Here is a 26,992-nt window from a genome sequence, read left to right on the forward strand (position 1 = left end):
ACGGGGTCTGTAATAGCTTGGTTGTGTCAGCGTGGCACTGCACCCAGCCTGGCTGGCACCGCTCTGTCAGTGGCTGTTCCACTTCCACAGTCGTAGATAATACACGTCGGTGTGGCACTCAAACAAAAACCAGGTTTCCAAAGCACCTTGATGTTTTCTTAATGGAATAATGAGCTCTGTTAGGAGGACAGAACATGAGTGCTTTTGCATAAATACCTCTTAAACCAAATCTTGTTCTTACCAACATGGTATCTAATGGAATGACTTGGTTGTAAGAGGGTGATTTGGAATGTGGGAGATTAAAAAAGAATAAAAAATAAAGGTTTAAAACCTGATACTGAATAAATTGGAAGTGCAGATACAGTTGCATATGGTAGGCATCCAAATTCAGCCCTTGTGACTCCCCCCAACCCAAGCCGTTCAATAATTTAAGAGGAAAAACCTTTTTGGAGGCTATAAGCAGATTTATTTATTTTTACTGTGGCTTTTTGTTGTTTCTGATAGAGGGAGAGAGGTTTGTTTTCTTGGCTTTACTTCATGCTTCAGATGCTCATGCTGGAAAGCGTCACGCTGCTTGTAGGTGCCTAATTTGCCCAGAGCTCGTAACAATGCACCCTGAGAGCTGATTTACTGAGAGTAATGAACAACATGCACATACTTTTTTACCGAGTCCTGATTTAATGTGAAATCCAGGCAAAGGAATCTTCAGCTTCCTCTGAAGCTGCACGTGCTCTGTTGTCCAGATTCGGCATGAAAACGGACTCAGCTACGTGCAAATGTTTGCTGTGGTGGTTCAAGCATTTAAAGATGGGAACCTCTTCCTCTTTGCAAGGTGAGGAAGAGCTCTCTTTAGCCAACTACATGGTTTGTCTGCTACCATTAAATGCCTTTAACCTCAGCGAGCTGAACCAGCTGCCTGTGCTGTGCTGGCACAAAGGCTTGGTTCCCAGGCTGCGTGTCCTTGGTGAGCTGAAGCTATCGCTTCCATGTGGGCTGCTTGTTGCTCTGTGCTTCTCCTGCAGCTGGAGCGATGAAGTGATCTGGTTTAAATGCCACGGTCCCACAGCCCCCTCGGGAAGACCCACGGAGGACAGCACGGCAGCTCCGGAGCAGGGGGCTCCATCCCTCCCCTTCTCCCCAGCTCCCCCATGCAGCTCCTCCCCTGCCACGCTGCATTTGTGATGCACAGAACCTGAAATGTGCTAAATATATAAATGAAGTATATATATATATATAACAAAATTATATAGTTTATATAGTTTATATAGACTATAAAAATGTGCAAAATTTAAATAAAGAATATTTATTTAATATTTATATATGTATTAATATATATTAATATTACATGTAAATAATATGTGATATTAATATATAATATTAGTATTAATATATAATATTAAATTATAATGTAATATTATTTAATATATTAAATTAATATACAGTATTAATATTATATGTAATATTACATATAATAATATATAATATTTAATATTAATATATAATATTAAATAATATCATTATACAGTATACAATATACTATAATATGTTAATATTATATATTAATATTATGTATTGAAATTATTAATATTAATATGCATAGGAAAAGTTGGTGTATGTGTACTATATTTAGTATAGTTTATATAAAATAAATGATATAATAAATATATAGTTTATATAGTTTATATAAATAATATAATTATACAGTTTATATAGTTTACATAAAATATATAAAATACAGAAATAAAGGCCACGAGCCCTCAGGTCTACGAAGGGGGGGGCGTGGCCTATAGCCACATGGGCGTGGCTTATCGACCGAGCGGGCGTGGTTCACGACCAAGGGGGCGGGGCGTAGCGAAAGGGGCGTGTCCCGCGCGAGGGGGCGTGGCGGTGGGCGTGGTCCCGGCGGCGGCGGGCGGTGCATTGTGCGGGGCGGCGGGGCCGGGCCGGGCCGGGCCGTGCGGGGCCGTGGCCATGGAGCGCTGGGCCGGGCGCGTGGCGCTGGTCACCGGCGCCTCGGTGGGCATCGGCGCGGCCGTGGCGCGGGCGCTGGTGCAGCACGGCATGAAGGTGGTGGGCTGCGCCCGCAGCGTCGACAAGATCGAGGTACCGGCACCAGGGGGGGGCGGCGGCACCGGGGAACCGGGCACTGGGTGGGGGGGGGGGTCCCTGAGAGCCTCTCCCGGGGGTGTTTCGGCTGCGGGAGGCTCCGTGTGCCCCTGTTGCCCCCGCATTCCCCGGCACCGCCTAGCGCAGGGCCCACGGGGGGCGGCTGCCCCGCGAGGCCTCGCCGCTGGGGGTGCGTGGGGAGGGGACGGGGGGCGATGGGGGGGTCCCCGGGGGTGGCTCCCGCTGGAGGCAGGCTGTGGGGCCGGGGGCTGTTTCCCTGCCCTTACAGGGTGGGGTGGGGCTGCCCCGGGTTTTGTTCCCCCAGCTGGGGCTCCAAGGTGCTGGGGGTCGCTGCTGGGGGCTCCCCACAGCTTCCAGCCCCAACGCCACCGTCCTGGAGGCGCAGCGCCTGTGGGGCAATGCCAAGATGAGACCTCAGAGCCCGCTGTGTTTGCTGTTCCTTCTCCAAACATCCCCACAACTAAGTCTGAAACCTCCCCGCGCTGGCTTAGGAATAAAGGTGTGTGAAAGCAACAGCTCCCGTGGTGTCCCCTGCTTGTGTCTGGCTGCACCTCACAGCAGCCCAGCGAAACCTCGCTTCTTTCTCAACAAGGCCGAGGTCCCCCCGTTCGCAGCCTCTGGGGACTTTTCTAGCAGCACCTCCCGAATCCGGGTGGGACAGCAGCGAGCCGGTGTCACAGCGCCCCTGGGCACAGCATCGGGGGCTTGCCCTCCCCAGCAGGTGCAGGACAAAATGGGCAGCAAGGCAAGCGAGCCCAGCTCCCGTTTCGTTTTCCTACTTCATATGGTGTAAGAAAGTGCCGAGTTTTGTTGTTTTTTTTTTTTTTTCTTTTTCTTTTTGATTGTTTGCGTTACGTGGGAAACTCAGATCTCAACTGATGTGGAGCTGGATGAGACCATGGGAGCGAAAGCTGAGCCTCTGCGGGAGGAGAAAAGCCGGAGTCAGCACAAAGCCTCGCAGCCTGCTGACAGCGCGGGCGATCTTTCCGAACATCCCCTGCTTTTATTCCCTTAGCAAGGGCGATAAGGACTCGGGGCACTGCTGACCACACCACCAACAAATCGTGCAAAAACCCCCGGGAACAAAGTTGGCGTTGGTGCTGCTGAGGAGTGGGGTTAAAAAAGGGGAAGCTCGGAAGAAACAAAACTTTTCCCCTTCTTCACCATCAGTCAGAAGGATGCCGCTTGCAGAGGGCAGAAAACTGGCTGGTATAACTCATTTAACTGGCCTTTGGGGCTTGCTTCTGCTTGGGCTTTCCCAGTGCCTTGGTGCTGTGCCTTACAGAGCTCCTGCCCGTTCGTACCCTGCTGTACGGAGGCTGGTGAAGGATGCTGCTGCATCCCGTTCCCCTCTCACGAGCCATTTGCAATGTCTCCCTGTTCCCAATACCCCGTTAATTGCTTCCATGGGGCTGAGCAGCCCTGTTCTCCCTCCTGCTGGGGGTCCTCAGGAGCCCCTACTCCATGTGAGGGGAGGCTGAGGGTCTGGCCTCAAATGGGCAACTTCGCCGTGTGCCTCTTCTCTGCTTCCTTCATTTCCCAGCCTGGTTTGGGCATTCAAATCTCAGGGAAACATTTCAAGAGATCCCGAAGAAACTTGATGAAAATCAATGAAAGTTGCTTTATCCTGCTGTACTCCAGACGTGTTCCGAAAACCTTCCTTTCTGACGCTTCCCTGGCAAAAACATGATTTATATTTGAGACAAGGGGGCTCTTCTGAGGGCCTTGCCCCTGTATTTGGGTCCGCACACAACGTGGCCGTGCAGCGGGCGATCTGCCTGGGCTGCTGCGGTGCCGAGTGCTCGCTGTCTCCGCGGCTCTTGTTACTGTCACCCTTCAGAAACTTGAGTTAAACAACGCCGCCAATGTTTGTCCCTGCTTGGTTCTTTCTCCCAGGCTCTCTGAGGACCCAACTGTGTTTGCAGTGCACAGCCGTTTGTTTTGGTAGGTGTCTGGACTGTGTTTTGCTCTGTTGCTATTCTGGTTTTATTTATTGTCAAGCATGTTTCCTTAAAGAGGAAGAAAGTCCCAGAGATGCTGCTGGCCCGGGGAAGGGAAGGTGGTGGAGCTCAGAGTGGCCCAAGGTCGCTCTGGGAACGGGTCCATCCCTCGGACCGGTGCCTGTGCCGGGGCAGAGGCTGCCTGCTGCGTCCTGCTGCGCCTTTGGGGCAGACTTCTGCACGGTAACCAAGCTTTCCTCCAGGAGCTTCAGCTTTTATTTCCTTTTTTCCTCAAAGATATTCAGGCCGTAGACTATTGAGCTCGCACTGGGACTTGGGACTTTGGACGTGGCTGTAGGAAGCCGTCCTGATGGGGCACTGTGCTCGGAGGGGAACGGGAAGGTTCAGGCTGCTGACCTGTCATCGGGGTGCTCAGCTGTCCTATAGCCAGCTCTACCCACAAAATGCCCACTGCCACCTCTGCTGTTTGATTTTCTGAGTCCTTCTTCTGGTAGAGAGGGGATGTGGGCAAAGGAGAGGTTGGAGCATCTTGGCAGAGGTGGCTGCAGGACAAATCTTTTCACTCTATTAAAATCAAATAATTCGCTAAATATCACTGTGAATGGTGAAGTGCAGAGAAGTGAACCCAAAAAACAAATCAAAGCATCTGGAGATGGAAATAGGGCAAATGGCAGAGTTTAAAAACAGTGTTACAGTGCTCGCTTTGTAGCACGAAGCCTGTATTTTCGTTAGTAGCAGGCACTGGAGTCATCCATTTTAAGGCAAGGTAGCTGGAAGCACTCCGTGGTGGTTTTATAACCTAAAGTAAACGACCGAAAGAGGACATTGTCTTGTGAGGAGTTTAACTCGGGCAATAAATACGATGTCAAGATTTCTTAATCTCTTGGAAAATCAGATAAGGGCTGGAGGCACGATAACGAGGGAATTGCAGAGTTGTGGTTTTGGTGTTGAGCCTGTGCCACGAGTCCAGGGCTCTTGATTTGAATTCTGAAATACAAATGGTAGCGGCTCACGAAAGCTGCAGGATTTTCTCCCTTTCCCTTTCCCACACGTGATGATGGCTGAGCTGCAGCTCCAGCTGACCGCGGTGGTGCGCCGTGTCCTCTCCTCTCGGAGCTGGCTTTGACTTTTCTTCTGGCACATCATCGTAGGTGCGGGCATAGCAAGAGCTCGCCCTGGCAGCCAGGTGTCCCCTCTGTGGTCGTGTGTGGCTGTGACCGAGCGTTTACAGCCCGGTGCTGAGCCTCCTGCAGCCTGGCTCCTGGCTTCTTGTGCCCCCCTGGCTGCTCGGGGGCTTCCCGACGGTGCCTCGTGTGCTGTCATCAGGGGTAGAGGAACCAAATATAATTAAAATGGCTTTGTTTTCCTCTTGCATGCCAGAAGATAATTTGGGTTGAAAGCTTGCTCTAAGTGAGAAGCCCGGAGGTGCCAGCAGCTGTCGAATACGTTTTGGCATCTGCTCTTCCCGAGTGTTTTCTGCTCTTTGGATGTCCGCGTGTGTTTCAAGTCAGGAGTGAGCTTCACTGAATTAGCAAAGAGGATTTTTTGTAGTCTACAAGGCCAAGCTCTGGTGGCAGCCCCCCCCCCCCCCAACAATCACAGGTCCCTGTCACCCATCCCTTGGGTTTGAGCGTGCAGGAGGCTCGCTGGGCTTCAGTTTCCAGTTAAGTTTTAGAAGTTTTAGTTTGCTGTTTTCTTCACCTGTGTGGGCGAAGCTCACGAGGAGCTTTGGACACTCTCCATCACTTTTGGAGCTCAGGAAGGTTTGAGGTGTCCCTGTGAGGAGAGCTTGTGGCAGCGGGCAGCAAGGAGCGGTGCCACGGGAAGGAAATCCTGCGTGCCGTTGGGCCACATGCCGCTCTGTGGCCTCGTTTTCCAAGGAAATCCCATCGGGTGCCGCGTTGCCTCCTTGTGTGAGGGATCTCCCAGCCTCCGAGGGTTTGTTGTTAGCAGTGGGAGAGGGCTTTGTGCAAGGAGAGGGGTTTCGAAGCAGCGTGCTGTTTCTGAAGAGCTTGCAGACAACGCCTGGTGATGCGCTCCTCGCGGAAAACCCAGGCTTTGGCGATCCCCCTGGTTGCAGGACGTCGCGTTGTGTTCCTGCCTGCATGAGTTGCACCAGCTGGATTTTAGTAAAATTTAATTTCATGCATTTATATACTTGCAGAGAAGGGCAAAATTGCTGGCAGGAGCTCTCCTTCCAGCCCCGTTATCAGATTTTATTTTTAAATCTAATTTTTTCCTCTTTAAGAGTGGATGGTTTCAGTGGGGGATCCCTGCTCCCCGGCACTACCTGGCCCTTCCCTCCCATCCCCTGCCCTCGCAGAGCAGCCTGCTCGGCAGGCGAGGGGAGCTGAGGGCTCCTCGGGCAATGACCTGTTTCGGAGAGCCTTGGAGAGGTTTATTAATGGGCATTGGGTATTTTTTTTATTGTTGTTGGGGTGAGGAGGAGATACAGCTGTGCAGGAAGCAATAAATGCTGCTTAAATTACCAGCTTTAACTGATTAATTCTAATGCCCTTGTGACAGTTATCGATCAAAGGTAGCGTTTATAACCAGGGACTGCCTCGTCAAGGTTAGACCTTGCTCAAGAAATACCCCCTGATAAGCTGAGCCACCTTCCTGCAGTCCGGCCTCCAAAGGGATCGGAGCTCTTCTTGGAGCAGAGCTGGGGCCGTGTGGGATGGGGAGGCACAGCCGGGTGTCCCAAACCTCCTCGGGGACCTCCTTGTATTCCCCAGGGCCCTGCTGAACCCGCCTGTGAGGTTTGCTGGGGCTCCGTGCCTGCCTCAGTCCCCGTCGTGGCACGCTGCTTGCAAGGCTGCTGGGCTGTGAGGGAGCCCCATTAATTATTTTTAAGGCAGCAGCAGCAGTTCCAGGCGGGATAATCCCAAGGCACAGCCTACTCGTAAATGAATGACCTTCAGGATTTCCTTGGCCTCTGGAAGGCCTTGTTTCCATGATGCTGGGGACTCAAGGCCTCTGAGGTACTTTTATTGCCACTTGTCCCTGACCAGACCCTTTCCTGAGAGATACGAAAGAGATGCCATAATTGCTGCCCTGCACAGCGGGAACGGCCGCTTTGCTGTCCCGGTGGCTTTCCTCATCCTTGAGGCTGAGGTGTGTGGGGGAAGGGTTGCTTTAGACCTGCCTCTGTTCGTCCTCCTTCCCCCAGGTGTGCTTCAGAAATGCCTCGTTGCGTAAAATGGGGTCAGGGTGGCTGCTGAAGCGCGTGGGACCTGCGTTTTGCCTCCTCCACCCCGACTCTTTCTCTCCCTTCACGCTCGTGCAAATCGGCCGTGGCTCTGCTGGGGCTGGCGGCTTAGCTCGGGATTAGCAGTGCCGTGGGTGCGGCCGGTGTCACGTCGGCACCCACACGGGTGCTCGTCACGGTGCCCAGGGTCAGGGCTGAGCTGTAGCTGCTGCTCGCCTCTGGGCCGTGAACCTGGAGCGCTTCAAAATTCGGGACCTGCCACCCGAATGCTGCCAGCGGGGGAGACCGGCGAGCCCGCGAGGGAAGGCCGGCTGCTTTGCGTTAATCTTTCCTTTCAGAAGAGGATTCGTTTAGGATTACACGGGCGCGGAGCAGCAGCCGATGAGGCAGATCAAGGCACAGGCTTGCGGCTCATTCCCTGCCCTCACGGCGGTGGCGCTCGGTGTTTGCTGATGACGGGGGAGAGTGTGGGAAAACCTCCAGCTCTGCCCGTCTGGGGGCTCTGAGGAAGAAATCAGCTCTGTGCCATGGGATGCTGAGGGGGAGGCCCATCGTGTGACCCCGCAGTGGGGCCCTGCCGCTGGCACGTAGCTTCCCAGGCAGTGCCGGCCGTTTGCCAGCCCTGTTTGCCAGCCGCCCCTCGCTGTAGCGAGGTGTGGGCACGGGCTGGGCTATGGGATGTTCACGGACCCTTATGAAGAGGTGAGGGATGCTCAAATCTTCCTGGGCTGGTTCCCTGTGCCAGGAGCTCAGAGCTCACTGGTGGGGTGCCCGGTGCCACTTGTGCACCCCACAGGCAGGGACACGGGGCTGGGAACAGGGAAAGCCCCTGGGTGAGCTGGGGACAGATCCCTGCTGTCCTCCTGAGTGCTCCCAAGTCTTACACACAAAGCACGGTGAGGTATTTGGTTGCAACAGGCACAGTTTGGGGTGGGTGTGTGGTGATGGCTTCCACACGCCTCAGTCACACCTGAGCTGTTCAGGGTATCGCTGCGCACCTCAAACCTCTGCTGCAGGATTCGATGCAGTTCGATTTACCGGCTGGTTGTGCAGGTGAAGGGCAGGCACGGCGCTGGTTTCGGGGCCCAGCTGCAGAGCCTGGGTGGCAGCCGGTGTGAGATGGAGCTGTGGGGGCAACATCGAGGTGTGACAGCGCTGTCGGGTACCGTAGGCAGTCAGTGCTTCAGATGCACCTCAGGTAAACCCTCTGAAAAATGGGTGTAATGCTTCTTCCTTCCTCCTAGGTTCTCACATGGGTGCCCCCAGCTGAGTTCTGCACTTTGCTTCTCCACTTAAACCTTATTTTCCATGCTCTCCTCTCCCCACTGTTGTGCCTTGTTTTGGAGCAGAAAAGGATCTGAGCTGAGGGGCAGCGGTTTGCAAACAAGGAGTAAAAGCATTGATTGAAAGCTCACGAGAGGGCAGGAGAATCACTTTACCGTTTTATTCATTTGGAAACTCCTCTCAGACTCCTGTGGAGGCCCTGTCTGGGGACCTGAAGCCACACAAAAGGAGCTGGAAGAAATCCGAAGCAATAATCGTATGCAAGCAAAAAGCCCCAGGTGCCTGGCGGCTCTCGGAAGGGGCTGGCTGTGATTATCTCCATTGCACAGACAAGGAAAGTGAGCTCTGAATCTTGCCCATGGTCTCTGAACACGCTGTGGAAGCTGCTAGAACAGCCCCAGCCTGGTGCTGTACTCAGTGTATATCTCTTCCTCTGTGCAGTTGCAGTGGTATTAAAGCTTAATTAAACGAACCTTCCAACTTGCCGATCGGTAAGCCCACAGTTTTCTTTCACAACCGTGATGCTATTTGTCTTTTTTTTTTCTTCCTTCGTTTCCTTTGGATAAGGAAAGGAACTGGGGTGACTTGAGTTCCTTTCCAGCTGGTTTCTGGGCGCAGCGATGTGTTTAAGCATAAGCTGAGGCAGTGGGATGCACGTACCTGCGATGAATGGCAGGTCAGATTAAAAATTACCTAATGGCTTCTGCTGGCTTTAATCTCTCCGTACTAAATGTGTCTGAAGTTAATAGGATGGTTGGCCAAATAAAGCCCTGCGTGACTCTTTTCTTTTTTTCCTCCCCCTAAGAGTCCCCTGAAATGTTGATATCAATTAGTTTTGTACAACCGCTTTACCAGGGCTGAATCGAAATGCGCGGTGCTGTGCCCTTTGAGTGTCTCGTGCACAAGGAGAATTAACCCTTCCTTGGGAATATGAACCTACTCTTAACATTTGGAAAACATCCCATAAACATCAGGCATCCCTTTGGACCTTTAAAATCAGACAACTAAATAATACATGGTAAACATCATAACCAAGTATTCTTCTTTGTCTCACTTACGTGTCAGTGCTTGGTGTTTTTTTTTCCCATTTGCTCATTCGTTGCGTCCATGGCAATAAATGGCTCTAGGTTAAACATTTTCACCTACATTGTAATTATTTTTTCCTTGTGTTGTGTTCTCCTGGTGTAAGCCAGTAGCTCTGGGCAGCTGGCTGGCCATTTGCAAGCATCCCATGATAACAGAGAGGTGCAGAGCTGCTTGGGTCTCGTTTCACATCTTCATCTCCAGCGGCTGGAGGTGCCCCTGCTCTCGTCTCTGTTGGTGCAATACGTGGTCACTCATCGCTCATGAAACCTGGAAAAGCAGCTTTTTTTTGTTTGTTTTTCTCCTCATGCGTCTGCTTTCCTGTAAGGGGAGCGAACGTTAATTGAGGGACTTGACTGATGCTCTGGAAAGTATCGCGAGCTCCCTAATTCAGAGAGTTACTTTACATAAGTCTCCTTTTGCAAACTTACCCGCAGCTGATGCTTCTTTGAAGAGCCTGCGACAGCTGTGGCTTTACCTCGAGATGTGTGCAGCACATTCAGCTCAGCCTGGGTGTCAGCAGTGTTCGGCGCTTTGCTTTCAAAGAGAATTCGTTAGCACAAGGGGAGCCTGAGATGAAAGGATCCGTGCGGATTCCCGTTTGAGGCGGTGAGAAACCAGACAGGAAAAGCAGGATCTTGGCAGATATTTGTGGGCACATTTCTCTGGTCAGCTGTGGCAGAGGAGCCCGTCTCTGAGCAAGACAGAGCTTGCTCTTGGTGCATCTAGGCCATAAGCTAAGGAGGGCTGCTGGCCAAAGCACCCCTCATGTTGCTGCTCCCTTGCCCAGTGCTGCAGCCCGTGGTGTTCGGAGCTCACGTCCTCTTTTGGGACTCACCCAAATCCCTCGTGGTGCACCAAGAAGAATTTCACAAGTGCCAGACCCAAGCCGCGGTGCCCCACGAGCACATACCGCATGGATGGCTCTCCGGGGGGTGCTCCAGTTTGGGCAGCCCCAAAGCTGTCAGATCCATGCCAGTTTATGCAGAACATGGCTGAGGGCAGCCTTGCCCGATTTCCTGCCGTGTCTTTGCAGGAGCATCCATCCCCAGGGTACTTTTAGCATCTTCCCACAGCCCTTCATACGGCTTCTCATTTTCTAAATGCCGCCCTTGCGGATTTTTCCCAAGCCGTTTTCTCAAACATGTGCTTTGATCTTTTAAAAAGCTTTTAAATTTTTTTTTAAAGATGAGAGATACATAGCTCTCAGACATTATCAGCACGTAGTCAACAGGATTGTACGTACAGCACAGTGAAACCACCCCCGGGAGGGTGCAGAGAGGTGCGATTCGGTCCCAGGGGTGCCTTTGTTCTCCGTCGGGCAGAAATATTGCCTCTCAGCCCCAGCGGAGCCCTCGGGGGAGCGCAGTGCTGTGGGGATGTATTGATCTCGGGGCTCACCTAGCACGGCTCCTCGCATGGTGCTGCAATGCCTGCGGTGCCCAGAAAGGAGAGCAGCTGCTGGGCCAGACCTTTAGGCTTGGGCTTGTGGTCCACGATCCGTGGAGACCTGTGGTCTGCTGCTGAGAGCCCCGGGAGGCAAACCCGAGGAGCTAAACTTGTTCAGGGATGTGCATGGCCTCTGCTGTGGTCTTAGGGTGAAAATCCCATACTGAACAGAGCTACTTGCCTCAGAGCAACGAAAGTCAACGCGCTGAGGGGGATGTGAAGGTCCTGGTTGTGCCTCCCTGTCCCTGGGAGGGTGCTCAGCCCTGCTCAGTGTACGGCTTGGGGAGGAGACAGTTGGTCACCAAAAAAATCCCCTGTAAGGGCCGGGACCGGGAGCACATCTCATGATTTAGACTTGGGAGTCAGTTCACATCTTCGTGTGTTTTTTCCTGCCTTTTTGGACTTGGTGGCATCTGACCAAGTTGCCAGCTGGGGCTTCTGCCCCTGCGGCAGCTGCTGAAAGGGACGGGGCTCAGCTCTCCCCAGGAGGCAGACGCCTTCGCTGCTCTCCTCTGTCCCTCCTGCCTTCGTGGGCGAGTTGTGCGTGGGCTCCTGTGTGTGTTGGTGCAGATGAGGGGCAGGTTTTGTCGTGTGCCTCCTCCAACAAAAAGTGGGCATCGCTCCGCGCCTCTCCCTGCAGTGCCAGGAGGGGCTGGGCTGGCCGGGGAGCTGACGCCGTGCCTCGCAGCAAGCAAACAAGGCAAGCACGGGCTTCACGGTGTCATTTTGGGTGCTCAGGGGGGCTGCAGCAGGTGCCCTGGCTCTGTTGTGGCTTAGTTGGGCTTTGCTGCGGTGTGGATGTGCTCGAGCACGGCCTAGGCCGGGCGCTTGGGATGCCGTGGGTGTGCGATCGCTGCCCCGCTGCCTTTTGCTTCCTTTCGCTCCTCTGCTGGGCCTCGCTCCTGCTTTTTGCTGTGGGTTGCAATCACCTTGGTATGCGGGGAGGAGCCGGGGAGCTGCCTCTGACAGGACGCGAGCTTTATTGCACCCGCCGAAATGTCACATTGGTGAGGCTGCTGCAGGCGATGCGGTTCGAGTGATTTGGTGGACGTCTGTAGCCAGAGTCCCTCTCTCCACAGAAACCAGACATCACGTGGCTGCCGCCTCGCGCTGGAAGCTGTCACCGTCTCTAATATGACACATCAGAGATGAGATGCTGCTTCTTATTAGCATCAGGGGGGTAAAGGGCATCCTCCAGAGACTTCGGTGCGGTGGCTGCAGCATCATTAACACACACGGCCAGCAGCAGCTCTTGGCCTTTCTTTTGCTTCATATCGTCTAGTCTGATAAAAGATCTGGAGGCTCGGAATAATTGTTGATAATGGCTAATGAGGAATTGTAAGGCCTGCGGTTGCCACGTCCTTTATCCCCGTGGCAGACTTGCAGCACGGTGGCTGCTCCCCGCCCGGTGCCACAGCAATATTTGTTTGTGTTGTGCCAGCTCGACCTGTGTGGCTCAGGGTGATAGACACGCACAAGTCTGTTCCTTCTTTAAAAGAAAAAGGTTAAAAAACTGAAGTCGATGCAAAATTATGTTATACAAGCAACCATTTATAGCAGATGGGGCTCTGTTGCTGAGGCACGGGTGCTACTTAAGCACGTGTTTGCACAGTCAGGGCTAGACAGTTCAAAGTCCCAATGCCAGCCTGAATTCCCCGGTGATGTGGCGGAAGCTCTGCCCGGATGCCAAGCTGTCCAAAGGCATCTGTCTCGGCGTGGTGTCACCCGAAATGCCACGCACAAGCAGCCGCCGGTGTTGGGCTCTCAGCCACCCCGCACCTCCTGTGGCATGGTGCAGCGGGGGAGCTGTGCCCAGCAAAGGCTGAGGGGCGGCTTGTGTCGGGCTTTGGTGCTTGCTTTGTGTCTGGCAGCCTTCAGAGGTGGCAGGGATAAATGTGTTCCCGTTGCTCCCCTTGCACTGTCTGTTGGGCTCATAGTGGCCGTCCCCGAGTGTGCTTGGACACGCTGCGAACACCGTGCCTTGGTGTTACCACAGTCCTTTGGTGCTGCTCTCCTGGACATACGTGGTGGTGGTGGTACCTACAAGCAGGAACAATGAAAAAGCAGCACTGGTCTCCCGGGGCTGTCCCCGAGGAGAGGAGGCTGATGGCTTTTGTCTTCCTTTCTCTCTCCCTCAGAAATTGGCAGCTGAATGCCAGAGCGCCGGCTATCCTGGGACCCTCATCCCCTACAAGTGCGATCTCTCCAATGAAGAGGAGATCCTGTCCATGTTCTCCGCCATCAAGACCCTTCATCAGGGAGTTGATGTGTGCATCAACAACGCGGGGCTGGCTCGGCCGGAGCCCCTGCTCTCGGGGAGGACGGAGGGCTGGCGGACGATGATAGACGTGAGTAGTGCCACTGGGCTCAGCAGCCTCTGCCTTCTGGGGGCTGGGTCCTCGAGCTACAGCCACCTGTAAGAAAGATGACAAAGGGACCAGAGAAAACTATCCACATTTTTATTTATTTATTTATTCAAATCAATCCAAACTGTGGAAATGGTGAGATGAGGGAGAGCTTTCCCACCGGCTTCCCGTTTGTCTAAACTACACTCAGCTGCATTACATAGATTTTTATTTATTCTGGCCGCCAGCACCAGTGTACCCATCTATTTATTTTGTGTGTGGAGCTGAGGACTCACTTCCCATCTGGCTCCGACCTGGCTTTGGGTCGGCTGGTCAGGAAGTGGAAAGGCATCGTGCACTGCTGAGCCTCCTGCCTTCACCCTGGAGCACGAAAACTTTCAATACCTTCAGTAGCATTTTTTCTTTAGTTCTACGTCTTTCTGAAAGGTGATGGGCCTCACTTCTTTTTTTCTCCTTAAAATAGGAAATAATTGAATACCAAACACTGGCTTTTGTAGCTAATCCTGTTAGTTTTAGCAGTGGGTTTTAAAATGGGCAGGTTCTTTTTGGCTTAAAAAGCTGTAATGCTTTTGTCTTTGAAGCTTCATTTTCTGCCCATAATCTGGTTAGAGCTCGATATGAAGGAGCCAATTTCGTCTGCCCAACGGGGAGGTTGTGCAGATGGCTCAGGCCGGTCACAAGCAGCACTGCCCCTGGGGTGCTGCTGTCCCGAGGTGCTGCTGTGTGTCGTTTTGGGACTTGGCAACTTCTGGCTCACAGCACTGCCACCCGTGGCTGTGGGACCTTGGAAGTTTGCCTGCCCTTGCCACGGTCCTCTTGTGCTGGCCTTGCTTTAGCCCTGGCAGGAGAGCTGCTGAAGCAGCAGCATTTCACGAAGGTGATTTTCCCCTCCTATGCTCTATATTTTTGTGTAAAGCACCCTCACAGGGGCAGGATTTGAACCTTTCAGTAAACCATGGCGTCTTTGAGGCACCTCCTGCAGCTGTGTGAGCTCGTCCTGGTGAAGAAAAATATGTTTGAAGAGCTGCTACAGGCCTGGGGCACGCTGTGCCTGGCAGCAGTCGGCCCGTGTCTGTAGGCCCTGTGCTGCCCAGCGGCTCCAGGGGCTGAGCAAACCGAGCCAGGCAGGCACATCAAGGCCTCAGACTCCTGCTGCCAGGGTGAGAGCTGCCGTATCCTGGCTAATTAAGTTCTCGTTAGGGTTTTGGCTGCTCTGCTCGCTGCTGTGAGTGCAGCCAAAGCAAGCTCTGCTCGGCTTTGTCTGCCCGGCTGGGCTTTTGTGGGTTGCCCAGCCCGGGTCACAGCACTGCCGCATCTCCCTCTTCCAGTTGCCATGGAGTCGTTAAAGAAAATTAAGTGAAGTGTAGCTGAGCCTGGGCTGGTGCAAAGCAGGGCATTGTCTCGCTGCAAGCCTGGGCCCGTGGGTCGCCTGCACCTTGTAAGCTCCTTGTCCCGGTCTCCGTCATCGTGGCTTGTGTGGATGTCTCTGTGTGCTGCTGCCTGTCCCTCGTGCTCCTTTTCCTTTGTTCTTCTGACCTTTTGTCCTCTTTGAGGCAGCAGGCTCTCGGGGGATGTGGCTTTTACCCACTGCCTTCTCCTCTTCGTGCTCTGTTCCCTGGCTGCTCAGGTCTCGGTGCTCCCTTGGTCTCATCTTCCGCTGATTTTGGGAAGCAAGATTTTGGAATGGGGATCGTCCTGCATGAGACCATCTGTGTTGGTGTTTGCAGCGGCCAGAGGTGGGGTTTGGGAGCCTGTGGGGTCACCCTCCTTGCAGGCGCTGCTGCACACACGGTTTGGAGCTGCTTCAGGATGACGGATGGGGTGGGAGGAGTGGCAGGGCCGTTGATCCATAAGGGCAGGGTTAGGAAACCAGGCTGGGGGCATGTTTTATTCCCAGAGGTGATCTGCGCTGCTGTGTGTCTGTTCTCATTTGCTTGGTAAAAATGCTCTTGCTGTTGTGGCGTTGGGAATAGACTGAGACACCTAAGCCACCTTCATATACAGGCAGATGTTTTTTTTTCCTCATCAGCTTCCCAGCAGCTGGTGGGTTTGCACTTGGTTTGCGTTTAATTGCCTGAATAATGCAATAATTTTTTTTTATTTTATTTTTTTAATGCAAAAGTGAAGCCCTGGGACACTCCAGAACTGAACGCATGATGACCCACCTCAGCCTAAGCAGCCCCGCCAAGCCTGCACTTTGTTTTTCAGCCTCCTTGCAAACACTGGAAATAGCTGTGGGTTTTTCCTTTCGCTGTGAGCATCCAGTTCTGTGGCAGCAGCCTCCCTGCTTGGCAGTCTCACTCCCAAGCATGCCGGGGCTGAGGGGCAGCAGGGTCTGGGGGAGGGATCCGCACCGACAGCGCTCCCCGCCGTGCACGCCAGCCCCAGGGAAGCACTCGCCACGTCCATTTCTTCTACATGCTCTGAAGCTCTCGGGGTCAGGACGGGGGAAGGTTGCCAGCGCTTTTCACGGGCCACTGGGCTTTGCAGAGCTGAGCGGGAGCAGGGAGGCTTCTTCCACAGGCAGCCTGGAGAAAGGTGCTGGCGAGCAGCTTGGTGTGGGGTGCAGCTGGAGAGTTTTCAGCGTTCTGCTGGGCTGCAAGACAGGAAAAGTTTCTAAACAGCCATCGATGTATTGATTGGGGAGGCATTAGGGCTTTAAATTAAAGGCATTTTTTTCTTTTTGGTAAATCGATTTTTGTTTCCATGCATTTTTTATGAGCTTTGAGGCTGCCCGTCTTTTTCCAGGCTCCTCTCTCAGTATGCCCATTCCATAAATTTTCTTGCTATACCTCTAACAGGTCAAGTCATGTTTTCATTTACTTATTCCTCCTCTTTTTTAACATTCCAGTTCCTTATTGTCTGCTATTTGCTCTTAAGGGAGGAAACTACAGGAGCTTATTCTCCCAGGGCTGCAGAGGTCTCTGGTTAGGAATTGCATCTCTGCTGCTTTACAGCGGTGCTGAGCCCAGTGCTGTCAGCTGGCAAATTCGGTGTGCACAAGTGAGGAAGCCTTTTATCTCGGGCAGGCTGTAAGCCCTTCTTTTGGTTCACAGCTTCCCTCTCTTTTCTTTACATTTGTTTGCAAGATTTGCTCTACGTGAGGCTGGAGCAAAGTCCTCCGGCCGTCCCCGATCCCCGCGGGAGTAGCCGGGGCCGGGTGCTGTGTACACACTGCCTGCGGGCTCTGGGATCTGAGCAGCTCCTTCATGTTTTACCTACTGACCTTTACAGCCAGGAATTCAAGCTGAACTTTCCACTTGCACTGTTCCAGGCACAAAGGACCGCAGCACACATCCCTTTGCTCCTGTAAACACTAACTGGGTTTGATTCTTCTTGGCGTTATTCTTTGACCAGCGAGGCTCTCTTCTTCTCGCTTTTATATACCATCTGTGTATGGATATGTTTTCAGTAAACGGCATTTTTATTTGGTGATTCGGAGCAGGAATACTCATTTTGATGCCTTAAAAAAGCCTGATTCTGGGAAATGAACTGCTCAGCACTTCCAGGAACAGGATCCTTTATGTTCTTCCAACCTGGCAATTGGAACTCATTAATTACTAGAAAATGTGCCTTCATTGTTTCTGTTGCATTAGCGCACACATGCCACAGTCGCAGACCTGCTGCTTTGTGCAGCATGCTGTGCAAACGTGGAGCACAGATGTACTGGCCATCTTTGCTAAGAGACCTTTGAACCTCTTGTTCTTAAAATAGGAACAAGTGCTGAAAAATGTGTTGCGTGGATATTTGTAGCAGTGGCCTTTATATTGTTTCTAGAAGTGATGTAGCCCTACGTCCTGCTGTCTTTCCAGGCATGTTTTTAGGTTCCTGAGTGCCTGCTCTGTGTTTTGTAATGGAATAGGGATCCCAAAATCCCGTGGGTGCTACTGGGAAAAGACAGTGAGGAATCCCAGTTCAGTTGCCTTCCAGCCAGTTGTTTTGCTTTACCAGGGTGTCTTATCACACACAGGCTCTGGACTTTCCCATGTGGCTGTTGATTAGCATCTTGCTTTGCCTGTAGTTGTCAAAATGTTGTAACGCTACCCACGCAGGGAAGTATTGCTCAGCGTGAGTCACAGCGTTGGAGCCCGGCTCGGTCCTGGCTTTAGGCTGATGTTACCCTCTAGTGGCCTATGGAGCTGGGCAGCAGCTCTGCATCAAAACCACCGTGCCTGGTGGGTCAGTGTTTCTTGAGGCAGGGAAGAAAGCAAGATATTCCTTGTCATTAAGGTGTTTTTTTTTTTTTTTAAATACTTAAAGTTGCCAAGATCCATATGTGAAAGGACGGGCTCCTCACTTGGTTGGTGTATGAGACTGGAGCAGGTCACTCCCACTTTCCTTGACTTTTACTGTGAAATCCCAAAGATTTCAAGTGCCCTACCTGGGCTGGGCTTTGCTCCAGTGCTGAGGTGGTTGTGCAGTTCTGCTGACATATCTGCTAAGTTTCTTCCTTGCACAGCCAAGGTAAATCTTCAACCTGGTGCCAGGGAATTTATCTCTCTAGTTCCAGGTACGATGGCCGAGATATCCAGCAATGACTGTGTGCTCAACCAAAGTGCACTTGGAATAGGGTGATGACTTTACTTATTGTGTTGCCTGGGTACTTTGTGATAACATCAGATAAGAATGCTATTTTCTATGCCAAAACCCATAAGCATGGCCTCTATTAATAGGAAATAATGACCAAGACAAAAGCAGTGACTGGGAGATCCTTCAGCTGACCCCACTCATCCTTGGAGTGTGCTGCTCAGTAATGATGTCTCTAAAACCCTTTCTGCCTTTTACTTTCTAGTCTCCAAACTGATGTTCCTCCTGTGGCTGCATGTCCGTTTGTGCTGCCAAGTTTTAGCTAGCCTACCCAGTTGTTTCTGAGTTTTACACAGATGATAGCCAGTTGTTTGCTGTCCGCATGACCTTGCTCCTGCTCCTTCTCCCATTTATAGTTGCACCTGACTTCTGATTCATCAGAAACGTAGTTCTTCCTGGATATTTAGCTCACAGTGGTGTTTTTAAACCCGTCTGGCCTGCTCACCTGGTTAAAAAGTGACATGCCTTTAGGTAGGACCTGCCAGTGTGTCTCGTGTTGAAATGGTTGCATCCTTTCTAGAGGGCTTCAGCAAATACTTTCCACCTTCCAGCTGCTCTTCCAAATCTAAAGCACTGTAAACTCAGCAGCAGTGCTAACTGCTCTAGATGACATGCTCGTTTGTCTCGCACACACCTGTGGGTCCTTTGTGCTGTTGTACTCCTACTGGGGGAATTTCCACATCTCTGTCTTCCTGGAAACTTTGAATCTACATTTTATGGCAGCAAATGCTCAAGGCATCAATGCATTAAAGGTGGCACCTTGCAGAGGCGATACGACCGAGTTTAACTGAACCACAGCGTGCTGGGCAGTGCTGGTCCAAAGAGCAAGTGCTTGGAAAGCGCTGGCTTACGTGACAAAGGACTCGATTAATTACCTTGTCCTTCCTTCCTTGGCTTATCCAGTTAGGGCTGAGGAAGATGTCAGCGAGCAGCACGACAGGTTGGTGGCTCTCATCTCTCTAGGGCTCTTTGCCCCCTGCAGCCCTGCCATGGCACGCTGTGATCTTTGGATTCATTTGGATTCATTGTGGGAGGCTCTTTGCTGGCCGTGTGGTCTGCAGTGCCTGTGAGTGCCTGGCTTTCTGACAGGCAGTATCTGGGGATTTCCTCGTTAACTAGCTGACCTAATTACCTGCTGCTAGTGTCCCGTGGGCTCTCCAAACCCCTGTGTGCTCAGTGCTGTGCAAGACAGTTTTATCCCCTGGACAGAGTGCTGACTGGGGGGAAGTGAGTTTTGGTGTCTCTTCCCTTGGACTCAGCCCTCATGCTTGCCCATAAAATTAAGTCCATTTATTTTTGTCAGAGGCCAAGGCCTGTCTCACAAAACTTCATCTATGGCCCTGTGTGTGCAGGGAGGCTCCAAGGGTGCCAGGCCGGGCTGCTGGCCTGAGTCCCCTTCCCTTCTCTCTTCCCTCAGGTCAACGTGATGGCTGTGAGCATCTGCACCCGAGAGGCCTATCAGTCCATGAAGGAGAGGAACATCGATGACGGGCATATTATTAACATTAACAGGTATGCGAGGGGGGAATGCGGGATCAGTCAGGGGGGATTTCAGCGGAGGAACTTTCACCTTTCATGGTTGGCCGATGGATGCCTGAAAGTGGGGAGTTTCCAAGGATTGTGATCCCAGAATCATAGACTCATTTAGATGGGAAAAGACCTCTAAGATCATCTGGTCCAGCCTTTAACCTACCACTGCCAAATCACCATTAAACCATATGATGGTTGGTTTTCCAACGCCCATTTTTAACCTCTGCTGGTCTAAATACAACAAAGACCAAAGCAGGGTAATGGCAATTATTTGCTGTAAGGTTGCAGATTGAAACTCCTTCACCAGCTGTGTCACGAGGAGCGCCTGGTGGTGTGCATCTCCTCAGAGGGGTGTGGGAGAGGGGAACTCCTCACATAGCCACCACATTAACATCTCCTGCCGTGTTCATTTTGGTGTTTTGACCGTCCTGTTGGCTCCTTCTCGGGACACTGCCTGCCTCCCCCATCTCAGCACTTTCCTTTCTGCTCTCTCCTCAGCATGAACGGTCACAGCGTGGTGCCACAGTCGGTGGTGCATTTTTACAGCGCCACCAAGTACGCGGTTACAGCACTCACAGAGGGGCTGAGGCAAGAACTCAGAGAAGCAAAGACTCATATACGAGCTACAGTGAGTACTGTGGGGTTTCCTTCCTCTTTGCTTGTTTTGTGGGTGGTAGGGAGCTGGTAAGTTTTGTGGGGCAGAGATTTTTGCTTTGGGAAACAGGCGAGGAAATGCAGAAATAGCACTCGGCACACTGTCAATGTCCCAGCCCCATGGCCACCTGTCCCTGATCACCAAGCAGGCTCCATGCCTCAGTTTCCCTGGGCAGAGAAAGGCAACGGGGCAGAAGGTGCAGCAGCAATGGGCTGTGTCAGAGAATAAACTATGGGGGTGCATGAAGTGGGCAGTTGCTTGTCAGGGCAGTGTGTGGGACTTGTGACGGCAGAGGGGGGCAGTCAGCTGGAGCTGTTTGCTCTCATTCAGAGCTTGCATCTCAGAAGTGATGTGTCCAGAAGTTAATTTATATTGCAAGCTTTTCCATTGTTTTCTTTGCCTCTGCGTCCCTTTGGGTTTTGAGGAGGAAAGCATCCATCAGCAGTTTCCCAGAGGAACCTGCCACAGCAATCATTAAGGCAACGTCTGCTCTCTTAAACTATTCCCCTAGAAAAAGGGTGGGTAAGGAGCACAATAGAAGAGGCTTGGGTGTTTTGGCTTTTTCAGTGCTAAAATCTTTTCTCTCCTTTGTTTTTTTTTTTATTCTTTCACTGAAGGGGAATTACAAATCCTATTAGGATGTGCTCTGCTCTTTTCCAGTGTATATCTCCAGGACTGGTAGAAACAGGATTTGCTTTTAAACTTCACGATAACGACCCCGAGAGAGCTGCTGCAACCTATGAGAGCATTCGGGTAGGACATGGAGAAATGGAAACAGAGGGAAGTGGTTCTGATCATAGCTTAACAATTTCTCTCCTGGCTAATCACACAAGGAGTTAGTTATGCAGAATGTGTAGTGCTTTCCAGCATAGTTGGCATCCTCAAAGTCAAGTGTCAGACCTCAGATATTGCACTGATAATTGCACACTATGCAAATTTTCATCAGGTTCAGTTTCTCACTCCCTGTATTCTTTGCGGACTTCTTTACTGAAGGGAAGTTGTAGTAAGCAAATGTGCCTACACAAGGATGGGCAAGAAGAAACAAACGTGTGTGCTGGCTTGCAAGTGGCTAGCACGGGATTTCTGGTGCTTCTCTGGTAATTCTCTGATGCTTGACCTGGCAGAGTTACTGTGCCAATAGCTTTGCAAGATTGTTAGCCAGGCTGTGGGCCAGAGCAGCTCTTGTACTCATCTTCATGGTGCCCCCTCTTTTCTGCCAAGGAGCTGCTCATTTGCACTTTGCCTTAGCCTAATTCTGCAAAGACACCTGAAAAACGTCCTCTCAGTTCTGGAGAGAGGTATTGTCTCCATCTCTGTTTTTCTGCCCAGCACTTCAGGATTGTAGTTCAAACAGACACCTCAAAGCATTTTGGGGAAAGATTATTCACAGCAAACGGAGAGGTATCAGCATCAGACACTTTGTTAAATTTTTAATGGATTACTTTTTTCCTGCTCGCTTGCATCTTTTTGAAATGCCCTAGTGACACTTTCGAAACTTGTTATTGATGGTTAGGAAAGGAGTGATCTTTTGATTAACTTCTCCTAAGGTGTCCTTTGTCTAAGAATTTCTTTCATGTCTTCCCAGTGTCTCAAAGCTGAAGATATGGCTAATGCTGTCATATATGTCCTCAGTGCCCCACCTCATGTACAGGTAAGCTGTGGTTGGGTTGGAGGACTGCTGTGGGTAGCTGAAGGAGGAAAGGGTAACTGCTGCCCTGACATTTGCTAATCAGTGTTGCAGCTGCGGTATCAGCTGTGTGCTTAGTGGAGCTGGGGATTAGCAGTGATCACGTTTGTTTACAGTTCCCTTATGGCAGCTTTGGGATTGTGCTGCTCAGGCTACTCACACCTCTCTGCATCCATCAAAAGCTGCTGTGACTGCAGAGCAGGACTGCAGCAGGGGGAATGGGAGGGATATGGGCATGTCTTGCCCTTCCACACAGTGCCATCTGGGATTTGCTGGTAGTATTGCAGCTGGGTCAAATTCTGCCAGCTGCCAAATAATGTGTTGGGCTGGATCCTGCCAAGTGCTCCTCAAGGGTGGTGCAAGGTGCTCGTGCTGCCAGAGGGACTTCCCCCAATTAAACAAGATAATGAGCAGCTTTGAGGTGGGAGGAGGGAGGAATGGTGTCAAAGTGTAGGATGTTGGCTGAGTCCACACATAAGTTGCTGTCACAAAAGCAAACTTTGGTCACAAGAGGCTTACTTAGCAAACCCCTGATGTGAACTCTGCTCCTTCAGAGCAAGGTGCAATCATCTTGACATGGGATCAGTCTGGTGGCCCAGCACCTTGTGTGTCCTGGCTCTAATGCAAGCTGGCTTTTTTTGCCTTAAGAGGATAAAATCTCCTGCTGAAGAGGATAAAATCTCCTGCTGATGTGGAGAGGTGCCTACAAGCAGTGCTTCTGCTTGATCCTCCGTAAGCAGGACCAAACTTAAGGCTTGATTACAAACTCTTATGATTCAGTGTCATCTTATGCTCTCTTCTGTGCTTATTTGTGTGTTTATACCTTCTGAAAAAAAGCACAAGTCACATTCACTTTTCTATATTTCTAATATCTCAGACAGGCTTATTTCTATTCACACGAACTTCCTCTTTGTGCATTTTACCACTGTAATAGTAGTGCAAGGTTTAAATTGGACTTCAGTGCTGCAATAAAACCATGCCTTGGTCTCTTCCAGATTGGAGATATACAGATGAGGCCCACGGAGCAGATATCATAGCAAATGAGGAAGACTGTGAGCAGCACCGTGTATCCACTCCACTTGGAACCCTCTGGCAATGTAGGGTTTCGTCAGCTGGCTAGCAACGTTTTATTCAAGTACCAAGGATTGTGTTTGAAGAATTATTTTTCTCTCCCTCTCTCTGAGCTGGTGCTGGTGCTGAGCCAGTTTTAAATATATATATATATAGTAGTGGGTCTCTTTCACCCCCACTCCTTTCTGAAGCTGCTTGAGAGTAAAATGTATTTGAAAATAATGCAGGGAAGTGGTTTGTGGAAGATTGTCTCCAGACTGGTTTCTTATTCTTTTTCCTTTATTTTCAAGGTTTGTTTGATCTTATTTGATGATGATGTGTCTGGACTTAGGGGAAGCGGCTCAAGGTGTTTGCCAGCTTCCATGTGGTTAGGGTTTGAGATTTTCAGTGGATGTCATATATGAATTCATTTAATTTGGGGTTTTCTTATCAGTTTGATGCTTATTTGGTAATGATGCATGTGATATTTTCTTCTCTCATATCCCAGTGCCCTAAAGCCGATATACGACCTCACCCTGCCTCCCCAGACCCTCCTTTTCCATTCATATGAATTGTGCCTGCTAAGTTTGAGGAGGTATAAATGTGTGTGCTTGATATTTCTTTCATTCTTTCTTTATAGGTAGGTAGGTAAATAGTTTGGGGAAAAGTACCTGTATTTTTGCAGGTTAGAATGAACATCTAAGTGGCATAGATACAGTAAGAGTGAGTTGTTTGGTATTTTTAATAAAAATTAAATGTGCTGTCTTGTGATCACCTTTATCCTTGGTATCATCTCCCAGCACTCTTGATGTTTTTTTGTATGTTTGATAATAGCATGCATTGACACTTTTTTGGAAATGTTGATCGGTCTTAGAAAGATGTATGGTGCTGTTTAAACGCTGATGCTGATCACTGTTGAGTTGGAAATGTTGGAATTTTGTTCATATGCAGAGATACAAACTCGGAGAGAGGGAGTGAAATGAACCGTGCTGAAGCTGTCCAAAATGAAAACATAGTAGTAGGGGCATTTGCCTACAAAGCAGAAGGTAAAAGGTCTGGTTCAGATCTTGTACTAGTTCTATGCTGGTGCAGCCCCGTTGTTTTTGCTCTGGGTTTACTCCGACTTGAGGGAGGAGGGAATCAGCCCCATAGCTGATACGTGCAGAGCTGGAGACCACTTGAGCTGTTTTATTTACTCTTACAGTGTGGCAGAAACACAACTGCATGTAGTCCACCTCGATATAGAGCTATGGAGCTGCTGATGTACATGTTGCCTTAAGATTGCAGACTTGTGCCTGCTGAGCTCTGAATTTCCCACAGTGTTTTGGAAGGCGAACCTGTCATTTTAGGTGGAGCAGGTCTGGTCAGCTGATGTGAGCGGAGGACTGAGAACCAGAGAAACTTGGTTTGGACTGTTTTACTTATGCCAGTGCAGCTCTGTGGAAGTTCATCTGTGTTATACCACCATAAGGGAGACCAGAATAGGGCCACTACATCATGAATTTCAACTCCCTATGTAACCTTGGGCGAGTCATGTTACCTCTCTGCCTCAGTTTACCCATCTGCAAAATGGGGATAATAATACTTACCTACCTCACAGGGGTGTTGTGAGGACTCACAAACTGTTTTGTAAAGCACTTTGAATATGAGAAGCGCTATGTAAGTGCTGAGTGTTGATATGAAGTATTATTATTAATGAATCTTGTGATAAATAGAATTCCTTGTGCCAAAGGGAGCAACTGTAGAAGGATACAAGGAGAGAACCGGTAAAACATTCCTTGGTAATTGTAAAAACAAAGGCAATTTGTCCCTCTTTTTTTTCTGTTTATAAATACACGCTCGTGGTGTGTTCTATCCCTTCATCATCTGTCACCAATTTCTCCTGGCAAGTACACATAACCTTGTCTCTGGATTTGGCCTTTTAATTTACTCTGAGTGAAATTCGTGCCCTGTGGCAAAGTCTTGCACTACTCTAATGCACTGACCTCCTCCACTTTGCCGAGGTGGTGACTTTGAGTGGGTTCTTTGCACAGAGCTGGCTTTCACCCACGGCACTGAGTTAGATCATGTCCTGCAAGGAGCAGAGCCAGTCCAGGTCTGCACACAGCCAGCGATGCTCACTGCAGCGGAGAGAGCCGGTGCCAGCTGGAAAAGCTCGTCAGTCTCCGTGCCACCATGGTGCTCAATTCAGAGGCACTTGGGTAACAAAGGTCCAAGCACAGTTCTGCTTTCTATAACACCCCTGTGATGTTCAGCTAGACATAGTATGAAAACTCTGGGTGTTTTCCATAAGGTTTCTTTTTCAGGAGCTTGTTTGAATTCAGCACATGCACTGTGCAGAGTGTGCCATCTTTTGAAAAGAGAAGGTGGCTGAACTGGGAGTTGAGGGCTGAAAAAGTCGAGAAAATCAGGAACTTGTGAAATGAGCAAGGGTGTGGGAAGCAGTAGTGAGGAGTCAGAATTGGTGGCTCTGTGTGTGAAACTGATGTTGAAATGCGTAGCTGAGGCAGGGACCTGACTTACCTTTCTGCTCTGTAAAAGGAGGCTTCAGAGAGAATTGCCTAAGATGTAAGGCTCTGAAAAAGGGCCGGTCTGTGCAGTCACTCCCTGCAAAAACACAACCTGGCTGACCTGCGGCCCTGGAAGTTATTTTTTCCCCCATGAATATTTCTAACGTTTGCAAGTCTATAAAACAACCTCTCATCCTTGAAATGATATCCAGTATATATTTCCATTTTTAATGAGTTATGGGGGGGATAATTCCTGCTGCCAGGTAACTTCCTGCCTTTGGCTGCTTTCCCACACGAAGCACAGAAGGGTTTGGCAGGGGTTGCTTGGCTGCTCTGCCTCATGTAACCTGGCAGCACCTTGAGCCATCTTCCTGGGGGGAGATGGGATTGGCAACGTGACTCCAAGGCATTCAAAAACCCCAAACAAGAGGGTAAACTGTGTAATTTATCAGTAGGTTTCTAATTGTGAACTGTAAAATAAAGAATAAAAAGAGGCACACTGTGGTTCTGTTGTTGTACATCGTAGTTTTTGTGTTAAGACGCAACATCCTTTTTACTGTTCACAGCTAAACCTTTCTTTTGTGAAGATTTAAAAACAGAAACATGCGAATTTGGTTCTTCACAGGGAAAAACTGTAATTGCTTTCTAGAGCAGAATAGCATCCAGTTGTCTCACGGGTAACCTGTGGAGGCTGGACTCGCCCATCCGTGTTCAAATGAAGCCGTACTCCACAGAGGTTTGCTGAAATCCCCAGGTAAGCTGCTAAACTATGCAAGGGATGAGCTGCTGTTGCTGCACAGACTTGGATATTGAACTTTTTCCTTCTCCTGTGCTCGCTTCGAAGCAGGATGGATTGTTGCTCTTGTTAAGGGAAGGCATTTTTTGCTTCCCAGCTCCCTTTCAGCTTGTCCAAGTGAGGAGGGACATGCCCGAGCTCAGGTTTGCTCTCATTAAAATAAAACATTTTTGCAAATAAGTAGTGAATAGCTGAACTGGCTGCCTTGCTGGGTTTGAGGCAGAGGTTTTGGATACCTTGTAAACAGGTAGAGAGCATTTGTAGCATTAAAAGCGTGTTGTTTTTCCCCCCCCCCCCCAATCTTGTGCTTTCCTTGTTTGTCATATAATAAATGCCATCGGTTACGGCAACATTGCTGCATCTCGGAAACGTTCCCTGGAACAGGGTGAGCTCTGGTGACTGAGCTCAGCTCTCATTTTGGGTGGGGGAGCGATAAGTGCGCCTGGCTTTGGCAGACAACAGGAAAAAAAGATGATTTTACTTAAAATCTCTTAATCGGTAAGAGCTTTAAGAGCCACGTTTTGCGCTTCAGTGGCCTAGCGGGCCCGGACAGAAACACCCCGGGACCAGCGAGGCTGCGGCTGCACCAGGCCGAGGCGCGGCCCGCCCTAATGAGAGGCGTTAATGAGGGGCATCTCCCTTCGTTAATTAGGGCCCTGTCAGGGGAGGCGGGCCCGGGCCCTGTGCCCCGCCGGC

At 50.5% G+C, this 26,992-nt stretch overlaps 1 protein-coding gene across 1 annotated transcript; it reads left to right on the forward strand.

The window, feature by feature from the left end:
* Nucleotides 1-1,942: 1,942 nt before the first annotated feature.
* On the forward strand, nt 1,943-25,867 carry DHRS11 (dehydrogenase/reductase 11). Its single transcript, XM_084299742.1, has 7 exons — nt 1,943-2,103; nt 13,254-13,463; nt 19,486-19,580; nt 20,097-20,226; nt 20,914-21,006; nt 21,839-21,904; nt 22,936-25,867. The coding sequence occupies exons 1-7, from the start codon at nt 1,972-1,974 to the stop codon at nt 22,975-22,977; spliced, it is 768 nt and encodes a 255-aa protein (XP_084155868.1). The 5' UTR covers nt 1,943-1,971; the 3' UTR covers nt 22,978-25,867.
* The last annotated feature ends 1,125 nt before the right edge of the window (nt 25,868-26,992 follow it).

Source organism: Netta rufina, assembly GCF_964035555.1.
Source record: "Netta rufina genome assembly, chromosome: 21".
Lineage (NCBI taxonomy): Eukaryota > Metazoa > Chordata > Aves > Anseriformes > Anatidae > Netta > Netta rufina.